General features: G+C 36.0%; 1 protein-coding gene across 1 annotated transcript; it reads left to right on the top strand.

The window, feature by feature from the left end:
- Positions 1-4,965: 4,965 nt before the first annotated feature.
- Positions 4,966-8,349, top strand: LOC114310592 (uncharacterized). The gene is made up of 2 exons (XM_028256637.2): positions 4,966-7,334; positions 7,471-8,349. The coding sequence occupies exons 1-2, from the start codon at positions 7,203-7,205 to the stop codon at positions 8,095-8,097; spliced, it is 759 nt and encodes a 252-aa protein (XP_028112438.2). The 5' UTR covers positions 4,966-7,202; the 3' UTR covers positions 8,098-8,349.
- Positions 8,350-11,848: the final 3,499 nt, after the last annotated feature.

The raw sequence follows: 11,848 nt of genomic DNA, 5'->3' as shown, positions 1-11,848 counted from the left end.
GGGGAGAAATATAATGAAAATAAATGCATGTATTATGATGTTGAATATTTATTTTATTTTTTTGCAATTATTCATGTGAAATTTTGTGTCAAATTCATGTATATATTGCCATCATAAAAAGAGAAAGATTGTTAATCATGTGGTTTAATTTTGATGATATTTAAAATATTATAATTGTGATTTTTTTAGTATACATATTTTACAATCATTTGACGCAAAATATGAAAATAGATTTCGGATGCATCATATATTTTTACTGTGCAAATTAATGTGCATGTTGTGGAAATTTCTGTGCTTAAATAGTAAATTTTACTATTTACGTTTTGATGATATCAGTTGGTTACTATTCATTATTTGATAAATTTGATACTCCTGCGTGGTGGTGAGTTGTCTTCATTAGAGTGTATCTAAAATCTCTACGACAAGTACAAAGATTATAAAATGAGTATATATTTTGTGATCTGAAATAAATATTATTTAAAGAGATTTTATTGTGTATTCAAATATTTAAATAGAAAAATTATTACGCAAATAGTAACGTCACTATTTGGCTTTTGAATTTTAACGTTATAAGGCCTAGTTTGGGAAGACTAAATAAGTGCACTTTTTGACTTTTTTTGTATTATGTGTAGAAAAAATAGAGAGGATATGTTGATTGATGTGACTCAAAAAAGATAAAAAGATGAAATAAGTGCATTTTTTTGGGAGTAGCCAAACTAGACCTTAATATGCAAATAGTAATTCACTATGCATCTTTTGGAAAATAAGTGCAAATACTATTCATCGAAAGCAACCAATGATGCATAATTCAAACGTCGCCTACCTTTTCTACAGAAGAAAAAGTTGAAGCAATGTGCAGTGTTCAACCATCTCCTCGTGAACTGTGAGGAGCGTCTCCCCTCTTTCAACGGATAGATGTTTTGCTATATATAGAGTGTTCAGTGGTGATAGATCCTACTAAAAATGGACCACTAAACCAGCTCTAATGAGCTGGCAGTCCATAAAATAAAAAAAATAAAAAAACAAAGAGCAAAATATCAAATCAATTAGGGGCACAGTGTTTTTAGAGCTATTAGAGCTCATTGTTTTAGTGGTCTCAAACAATTTTCATAGAGTGTTTTACTTAGAGAAAATGATATGGAGTAAAGAAGAGAAAAATATGTGATATTGAAATATTCTCAAATATTGTATTGTGTTTTATTGAGTTGTATTTTTAGTGAAAAAATTTGTTGAAAATTTGAACAAAAATTGTAAAAGGAGTAGCGATTGATTTTGCTTTAATTTGTATTAAATATTTTGATTTTTCATTATTATTTTAATTTAATTACAATTTTTTTAATTAATCTGTTTTTTGAACATGGAATGATTTGGGGAAATCACGATTGTTGACATGGCTGTTTTGTTGACTAAATCATGATTTTAACAGATTTTTTTTTAAATATTATATTTAATTGAATCTGTAATCACAATTATTTATTAAAGTTGTAAATAAATAGAATGATTTGAAATTGCCCTATGTGATAATCAGCTGGTTGATCTAAGAGGTTGCATACATAGATTGTTGACATAATGTTGGGCTAAAAATTAAAATCAACTGCATTGTAGTAGATGCAGATGATTTTTGAACTTTTTTTAAAAGAAAATTTATGATACGGTAGTATGTTAGTAAGTTAGTTTATATAGACCTCCGTGATTCCTTTGACCACTCGATTGACTCAAAACTCAGCTCACTTGTACCGCCCAATCAGATAAAAACCTTACTAGGTAATGAAAAGCAATCCAGTAGTCGTAAACTTGTAAGAGGTGAAGTTAAATGACAAGTATTGAGGAAAAACAAATCAAATAAAAATTTATAAACATAATACGAGAGAGGTTGGACCGACAATTAATACAATTATGGATTAATTACATTTTACCCCTTAAACTATTACTCAGTATCATTTGACATCCTCGAACTAAAATCGCCGCATGATCAATAAAACACTGTAATATTCTTAAAATAGCCTCTTCCTCTGTGTTTCTACCTTTTTTCTCTTCCTCTACTATTATTATTTTTTGTGGAATGTGAGAATTTTATAAAGCACAAAACCCAATCGGCAACAATAAGCTAGGGCATACCCCAAGCTAACAAATACAACAAAAGGAAGTATATCCGTGAAGGATTCTCGGGGAGAAATCCCAAGCACAAATAATAGTCTGAGAGGTACGGTTATTCTCAATCTTATTCCAAGAAGCAACTCTACTAGGTTTCTTAGAAGATCTATCACACGCTTTGCTTTGGTCTGGAACAATCCGAAATTTCTCTCTTGCAATATATAATAGACTACAGTACAAAGGGAAAGCTTGAACAACTTGTGTTGAAAATTCTTGCCCTTCCTATTCTGCACTACCCAGGAAACTAGCTGATGCATATCCATGTTCTGAATTGACACTCTGTTAAAACTCAAAACATCCCTCCAAAGGCTGCTTGCATATCTACATTGGAAAAATAGATGTTCATGATTTTCATTATCAGAATCGCAAAGCAAACTAGTCATATTTTGAGTAAGTCCCCATTTTCAAACTCTGTCAAGGGTGGAGAGTCTACCAAGAATGGCCAACCAGCAAATAAAAGACCATTTGGAAACATTTAAGGGAAACTATACAATCTTATACCATACCAGTTTACCACCTGATGATGTGATCTAACAACACGCCAAGCTGATCTTATAGAGAAAATACCATAAGAGTTAGGTGTCCATCTTAGATGATCCTCTTTGCTGCAGTCAGGTATCATGTTAGTAGGAGTTTGATTAACCATTAAGCATTCTAGGCCAATTCCAACCTTCATTGTTGATCATGCTACTCACTTTTGCATGCATATCTCACTCTACTTCCCCTATAAAATCCATAATCATGTTGGTGTGATTGAGCCTTCATGGAGGATTTGCCTTCTGCAAGAACCTTGTTTTCAAGACTTAGTAACGAACAACTCAATGGTAAAATGTGATCTTGAGGGTAATTGGGCTCGTTATTATTGACGGATAAAGAGCTGCCCAAGGTCACTAAATTCATCACTACAGATTAGGTGTCTGATTGGTTGATATTAGAGTGGGTATATATAACTACAGAAAAATGCCAAATGCTGCCATTTGGCTTTTGCAAATCATAAGTTCGGAGCGTAGGAGTGTCTCATTACTTTTTGAAGACAATGAAATATTTGATTTTCACATCAGTAGTGTTTTTAAGTTGGTTAGGATGTCATTGGTGTAGATGGGTGGTCTTAGCTGCTACGTATGAGTATATTTTTTCTTCGAGTATAGGTGGTGCTAGAGATGCGGTGAGGTGAGATGGTGGCCAAGGTAGGTAGGTGGTGTTTAATTGAAAGGAAAGAAACAATGAGGTTATATTAGTTGAAGGCTGTAAAGTGTAATTAACCCTACAATTATTAAGATTATGAAGTTAGCAAAACACACACACACACACACACTCAACATAGTACAAAATTTGCAATGAAAAGATTATGTGATTGCTAAGAAAACAAACCCGAAAACAATATCAATACATTATTTTTGGAAAAATGGCACAGAATGTAGTGTTGACGTGGTTATGTGAAAAATGTTTGAGTGTTTATAACATTACTGAAAAGAACCATTTAATCTAGCTTATTTTTTAAAATGACATCCACTTTAGAATATTGCCATCCCCAAACAAGGGACACCAGTCACACCACCCAAACCTATTCTTAATCCATTTGTATGACCAAATTGTGTGGCTTGTAGTTTCTGGGATATGAAGCCCTACCTAGCTCAGGCCCAATCCCAACTAACTCTTATTTGGATTTGAGTTACTTTCTGTTTTGTCTAGTTGGTTACTGGTGCAATGGAGTGACTGTTTGGTATTGATTTTGGCAATTAGAATTGATTTTATCTAGAAAATTCTAGCACACATGCCTTTTATTCATTTCATTCAGTACAAGTATAGAAGAAAAAAAACACATGAGGCTTCATTTTTATCCCAGAGAAATAACAAAATTTTGAGCTTTAACCATTATTTTAAGAACCTTTATTTAATAAAACAATATATCTTAAAAGGTGATGGGTCGTTTTACACATAAAAAAATAAACACTAAACTGTACCAAAATTCTTTAGTGCTCATTTGGCAATACAAACTTGGGCTAAATTAGCCACATCCATCCAAAATAGGCTAAATTAGCCACAAGAGACAAAATAGAGTCACGTGGATGGCTATGGGTTCAGGCTCTGTGTAAATTACCAAATTATCCCCATTGCCAATCCATTTGTGTACAGCAACACCAAACCAAACCACACACTTTCCCTCACCTAGGGCTTTTTGGTCTGTAAGGAGGCAAAAATTGAAGACTACCATCGGCAAACAAGAACAGCAACTAAAGCGGTCCATAGCCCAAGCCCACTGAAGTGCACATTGGCGGTGACACTGCAACCATCGTGTCCTCGCCACCACCGATCGTTAGGTACACAGATTTTATTTTCGTTTTGGGTCGATTTGATCTCCTGCAACCCGATCTGTTAGGGTATTCATTAAAAATTGAAATTATTGTTGTGTGGATGTTATTTCTTTGTTTAGCATCTGAGAAAACCATGGTATGATTTGGATGTTCCATAAATTCTAGTGGAACACGTGTTTTGTTTTTGTTTAGAAATTTGATCTCTGAAATTACAAGATCCGTGGTCTATTCCATTTTTTTGCTCGAACCCTTTGATTCTGCACTCCAGTATATGCTGATTGATGGGAAATTTTGTCATTTTTTTTTGTTGCCATTCGGTACATGTCCTGTTTGTGGAGACTAGGGCCATGTTTGGTTTGTTTTTGAGAAATAAATTTTGGAAAAAATTTTCTAAAATTTTGTTTGGTTTAGTGATTTTGGAATTTTTTTTTTCAAAATCACTTTTTATCTCCAACACATCAATCAATCACTTTTTCTCTCTCCTCTCTCCTTCTTAATCACTTTCTCTCACACACATCTACTCAACTACAACAAAATAGCAAATCATTCCAAACTCCCACACTCCAAAACTATTTTCAAAATATACAACCAAACAATCCAAAAAAAATTCTAAACTCTTTCTCGAAGATTTTTTTTGAAAATTTATCTCCCAAAACCAAACCAAACACACCCTAAATTTTGTGAAGATGAAACATTATCCCAGCACATGTCCTATTTTTTCCATTGTTTCCATTCTTTACATGTCCAAAATTATCGACTAAATATCAGATTTTGTCAAGATCAAACATGATTTTCTGTTTATAGACTGAATTTTAGTCAGCAAAATTATCTGAAACGTGATGAGTTGAGAGATACGTACCACTTTTTTTTTTTTCTTTTTTTCTTTTTTTTTTCCTGGTTGTTGTTGAAGTTGGAAGCTTCATTTTTGTGGGGATTTGGATCCTCTCCATTTCACAGGGAAATAGTGATTCATTTACCTCTTATGATTATAGATTTCAAACTCTTTCTACTTCAACTGCATGTTCTATGATCATAAAATTTGATGGAACCAATATATTGATTTGGGTCGGAACAAATTATGTGTTATGATCTGATTTTTGACGAGAATTAAGATTGGTTTTTATGCATTAAGGCTAAAAAATATGACATTGACAATTTTTTTAATACTAACTTGAATTTGTCCTTCACTTTCAGCTTGATGTCATTCTAATGTTCATCAGGTTTTGATTAAGACAATTGGTTCTTCACTCAGGTATTAAAACAAACTATTACGGGTAAATGCTGAATCTATTAGATCAGTAATACATTATAAATTGCAGTACAATAAAACAGACTATTTGGTTTCATTTGTTATAATTTTTGAAACAAACTATTAAAATTGGTTTTTAATTAAGATTGGTTTTATGAAACAGACTATTAAAACAGATATTTCATTTCATTTGTTACAATATTTGAACCCTACACATAAATAATATGAATTGCACTACAATCATTTACACGCTTCTGGTTTAGTATTTGTCAAGTTATTTGTACTTGTCAAATTTTTTCCTTTTGTACAACCCATGTTTTTAGAAACAAATGGGGACATTTGTCATTTTCTACAGAAAGAATTCCTTCACTATGATGTATGTCGCACCTACATGTTAACAATGTTTGTTGTAGTGGTCATTTACACGGTCAGAAAACATACGAATGGTTTTTTTTTACCTCAACTGCTACTTCCACTACATGGCCACGTCGAATGTGTGCCTATGGCTACAATCATTGTGTTGTGAAGATATCCAAATCGAACAAAAATGCAAGGCATCCGTACTTTGCTTGTCCCTGCCTTGTAGTTAGTGTCCAATTCAACAACGGTCATAATTGCATTTAATTCCGAACCAATTGACTAATAACTTTGTCATTTTCACTCGTCAGCCCTGTGTTAGTTGGATTGGTTGTTGTGAAAAACCAAGGAGACAGAGCACGGACTATGCGTCCTCCACAAACGACATTGTCATGCACTTGCAGGATGATGTCATACACATTCAACACTCGTTGCATCTCCTTAAAACCATTGTCTCTGTGTTGTGCATTGCCATTGTCATTTTGTTGTTGTGTATGTAATCAAACGTAGCGCTTGAAGTGCATGATTGTTGTAATGATGTTAACTGTAATCACTTGAACATCACCTTTGATTTGTAAAATAGTTAGGCGGAGACGTTAATGACTACGTTAGTGCAACAAAATTATTTAACAAGTGTTTGTATTCCTATGACCACTCGTTCTGCATGAATATTATGTGTTGCTATTCTTATTTTAATTACTGTGCAATGGTTATACATTGTGAATGTAGCAACCAATTATTTTTAATTACTGTGCAATTGTTATATATTAGTAATTCCCATGCAATTTTGTGATTGTGATCATGTTGGCCCGTAAATTACTTTGCATATATTTTTGGTGAGTCCAAATGGCTTCCATACATACTTCCCCTCGTACCCCTTCAAAAAACAAAGGCATTCCAACAGAGAAGTCTAGTAGTGTTGAAGAAAAAAAAAAGCAGTTCAACCACAAGGCATCCTGGGATAGAGAGTCAACCCGGATTTTCTTGCAGCTGCTTTCCAATGAGATTACAAAAGGGAATCGCCCATTCCTAATCCTAAGCCAAACTAGGTACAAGTCGTTGGCAAAGAAATTTGAAAAAAAAAAACTGGAAAAAAACATGGGCTGAAACAGTTGAAGAATAAATTTATGAGTTTGAAAAAAGAATGGAATGCTTGGAGGAAGTTAATGGATTTCAGCGAAGGAATCTCAAGGATTGGATTTGACAGCGAAACTGGTTTGTTTCAGGCGTCTGATACGTGGTGGGATAAGATGGAATCAGTAAGTAAATTTATATTTTCGCATGTTTGTTTTGTTTCATATTTTTTTATTACCATTTATATTTGTGATTGTTGGTAGTAAAATTTCCTCATATTGCATGTAGTAACAGTTTTTATTTACAATTTTCATTTTTCAGACAAACAAGGTATGTGCAAAGTTTAGGAAAAAAACTTTGGAACACCGCAAGTTGATGGAGACGGTTTTCACAGGGGCTTCTGCTACGAGTAAGAACCATTGGACCCTGGGAGAGACAGTAACTGAACCTGTAACTGTTTCATCGGATTCAGTTGATAGTATAGGATTGTGGCCATTCGTTGATCAGATCCCCGCATGTGCAGCCGACGTGGATCAAGATCCTTCAATGGAACTAGTCGAAACTGCGGTGAAAAGGAAACAGACTTCGTCAACAAGTTGTGCAAAGTCGAAGAAGGCAACCAGTGGTGCATCAATTATAGCAGAAAGAATAAACAATTTGGCCAACGTGGTTCGAACCCAAAATCAGCAAGTCACTGTCAGGCACCTCATTGGTAACGAATCACTGTACACAATTTTGGAGTGCATGCAAGGCCTCAGGGTTATTCCTTCCCTTCTCAGTATGTCGCTATTCCATTTTGCGTCGACACTGATGGACAACGCAGATTACCGAGAGGTGATGATGTGCCAGCCCGATGACAACCACATTATTGGCTGGCTGACACAGAAACAGCTGCAATGCAATGCTGCTGCGCCGTTTGCGAGCCTATTCGGGGCTCGATGGGTGTGATAGCGGTTCTTGTAGCTAAATATGGCCTTCTCTTGTCAACGTTGATAAATTTTCATTACCGTGGATGACTTGTAATAAACAGGATGGTTGTTTGTGATGTTTTCATTTTCCGTTTCCTTTTTCTTTTTTCTTTTTTTTTCCCTTAGCTCTACATACTATTCCATGGTTGTATGTGGTATTTATGATGGAACTGGATGCTTCTGTCTTGTTTTTATTATTCACTATGGCGGGCTACTGTGTCATGCTTGTTTATTTATTTATGTTTTTTTGTAGCTTTGTGTACCATTATTTTGGTTATGTTGGTAATGCAAATGACTACTTGTTGGTTTGTATATTACCAACTACTAGCCGTGGGGACATTTTTTTATTATGAAGGAGTTCACTGTTGCACATTGCAGGCTAATGTATAGTCAACATGATATAGTCAACATGATATACATCCATACGTGTAGTCTAAACAGAAATACTTACCTTTCAAGGTATGTCATTTTGAAACACGACTAAGTTAAGTTGACTTGAATGTTTGGAAATTATTTTGACGTGAAATGTAAAAAACACTCTGTTTTTTGTGTCATCAACATTCCAACAACCATTTCATGTACCCCTACAAGTAGTAAGACAATTGGGTTATTTCATTGACGAGATGTTTGTTCAAAATTTAAAACCTGAAGGGGAAGTAATGCAAAGAAAATTGTAGGCAAATTGCCATTACGTACTAAAACATATTACAGTTTTTTATGTTTATTTATTCATGTTGAAGTGAATGTGTAGATAATAGGGTTTTTGGCAGGACTGTATCGGAGCCATTGATGGAACACATGTTACTGCACAGGTTACGAGGCCGGACGCTCCAACATATTTTGGTAGGAAATACTGTCACATCCAAAATATCATGGCCGTGTGCGATTTTGACATGTGTTTCACCTTCGTATCACTTGGATGGGAAGTATGCACGATAGTCGCATTTTTACTGAGATAATCACAAATGACAATGTACCTTTTCACATCCTGAAGAAGGTATCATATTGCTGAATCAATTTTTTTCGGTACATAAGATTTACAAAAAAAAAACTCCAAAAAATTTATTGGGGTATTTACTTTCAATTGCGAGTAATTTTGTAGGCAAATTTTATCTTGTGGATAGTGGCTATTCAAACCGCATAGGTTACCTAGCACCATTCAAAGGCAGCCGTTACCACCAACAATTCCGCGTTATTGAAAGGCGTAGAACAACAACCAACCTTAGGGAATTATTTAACAAAGTTCACGCGTCGTTACGGAGTGTGGTGGAGCGCAATTTTAGTGCATGGAAAAATCGATGGGAGTTTATTCAAAATATTCCCCGGTATGATTTTGCAAATGTGCAAGTTCAGTTGGTTGGTGCGTCAACGGCGTTACATAACTATATACATAGAAATATTGGCAATCCTACAACTGTTAACCCCATCTGCAACGAGGAAGAGGTTATGACAATAGTAAATGGCATACCGGAAGTTGCACATGACGAGGATGGTTTAATGACTGGGGATGAGAACCCCCATATCGCATTGGTGCAAGTTCGCATACGGGACAAGTTAGTGTACATGCGCAATAACGAAATGTTAGGAAACATATAGTTAACCTAATATTCATGTTAGAATATTTAAGAGAAACTGAGAGTGAGAGAGAGAGAGAGAGAGAGAGAGAGAGAGAGAGAATATAACTCTGTATATTTCAATTAATTAATAAGAGTGAATACAAAACTCCTTTATATAGGAGAAGGAGAAGCTAATATGGTAATGCACAATATGGTAATGCCTAATATGGTAATATAGATATATGGTAAGTATAATAAATAGAATATATAGTTACTATATTTAATACCCCCCTCAAACTCAAGTAGGGATACCAACTTGAGTTTGGAGAGAGAAACTAAAACATGAAATAAAACTAAAAAAATAAAATAAAAGGCAAATAGATTGCAAAGTCTGAACGGGAGCACAATGGCGCTTGAGATAGATCAGAGGCTGAAGCTAATGTCCGGAGACAGTTTAAGGGATCATATCCATGTCGGACCGTTGTAGAGACTGAATGTTGAACCAGCAAATGTAGCACACACATAACTTATGATGTGGTGCTGAACGATAATGGCAACAGATGATTGAGTGCGCTAGTGGGCAACTTGGATGGTGCGCCAAGGGGCGGCTTGGATGGTGTACCAGGGGGCGACTTTGGTGGTGCGCTAAGGAGACAACTTAAAGAAGGCGCGAAAAGGAGGCGACTTAGAGATTGCGCCAAAAGGAGGCAGCTTAGGAAGTACACCAAAAGGAGGCGGCTTAGAGAGTGCGCCAATGGGACGGCTTAGAGAATGCGCCAATGAGCGGTTTAGAGAGTGCGCCAGGGGGCGACTTAGAGAGTGCGCTAGGGGGCGGCTTAGGGAGTGTGCCAAAAGGAGGCGGCTTAAAGAGTGCGCCAATGGGGCGGCTTAGAGAGTGTACCAAAAGGAGGCGGCTTAGATAATGCGCCAAGGGGCGGCTTAGAGAGTGCGCCAGGGGGCGGCTTAGGTGGTTCATATGGTATATCACCATGCTCACCGTGATATATGGATAATACCCCCCCCTCTTCAAACTCAAATACGGTGGAAGATAGAAACCGATTTGAGGTTGAAGCAGAGGGAAAGAGAGAGTGGAGCAAAAGCACAATATATATATATATATATATATGATAGAGACATGTGGGGTAGGAATAAACCAGTGGACAAATAAAGAGATCACCGCGAAGAGATACTGACAAGAAAATATGACAACGGAATAGGTTGAGATCCGGCGGGCGACCAAGGCAAGGCTACCGCCCGTTGGTAAAGCAAAATTACTAGGTACTTAACCTAGCTCTGATACCATGTTAAAATATTTAAGAGAAACTATGAGAGAGAGAGAGAGAGAGAGAGAGAGAGAGAGAGAGAGAATATAACTCTGTATATTTCAATTAATTAATATGAGTGAATACAAGACTCCTTTATATAGGAAAAGGAGAAGCTAATATGGTAATGCACAATATGGTAATATAGATATATGGTAAGTATGATAAATAGAATATATAGTTACTATATTTAGCAATTCATGTGTTAGTTTTTTATTCTTGGCAATCCCAGTTGACAAAACTCCTTTCAATTGTACTTGCTTTCGCACTTTTTATTTCAGTGAGGCTATGAGTTTTTAGATGCGAATCCAACCCGAATTATACCTTACAGAGAAGTTTGTGATGTTAATACTTTCAAGATTGCCACTTCGCTGATTATGACGGGGATCGAGTTGCCCGGTCAGCTCGCAGGGGTCCAGGGGGCAGCGCCTAGGCGGGGTCGAGGGGCAGCGCCCCCAAAGCAAAATGCAGAATTGCATTCAAAGTTGCATGTTCGTCCTTGCTCGCTTGAGCGAAGGAGTTCTCGCTCGAGCGAAGGCTGCATCTGGCAAAAAAACCTGAGAAGGATGAATGTACGCTCGAGCAAAGGTTGTGTGGCTCGAGCGAAGCCACTTATGGAAAACACGCATTTTTGGTTCCTCGCTCAAGCGAGAGAGTCTTCGCTAGAGTGAGCTTCGCAGTCCCAGATTTCTATAAGTACGTGTTTCTGTCAGATTTTAGGATTACTCCTCCAGATCTTCTTTTTGGATATTAAGGTTTATATCTGGAGATATTTTGCTAGTTTTCTTTGATGTTTAATTGATTATTCAACTCACGGGTTAAGAAGAATACATCAAAGGTTTGTTTGTTCATT

The sequence above is a fragment of the Camellia sinensis genome, chromosome 2, assembly GCF_055761805.1.
Source record: "Camellia sinensis isolate YWXY chromosome 2, ASM5576180v1, whole genome shotgun sequence".
Lineage (NCBI taxonomy): Eukaryota > Viridiplantae > Streptophyta > Magnoliopsida > Ericales > Theaceae > Camellia > Camellia sinensis.
This window is presented reverse-complemented; position numbering and strand designations above follow the sequence as displayed.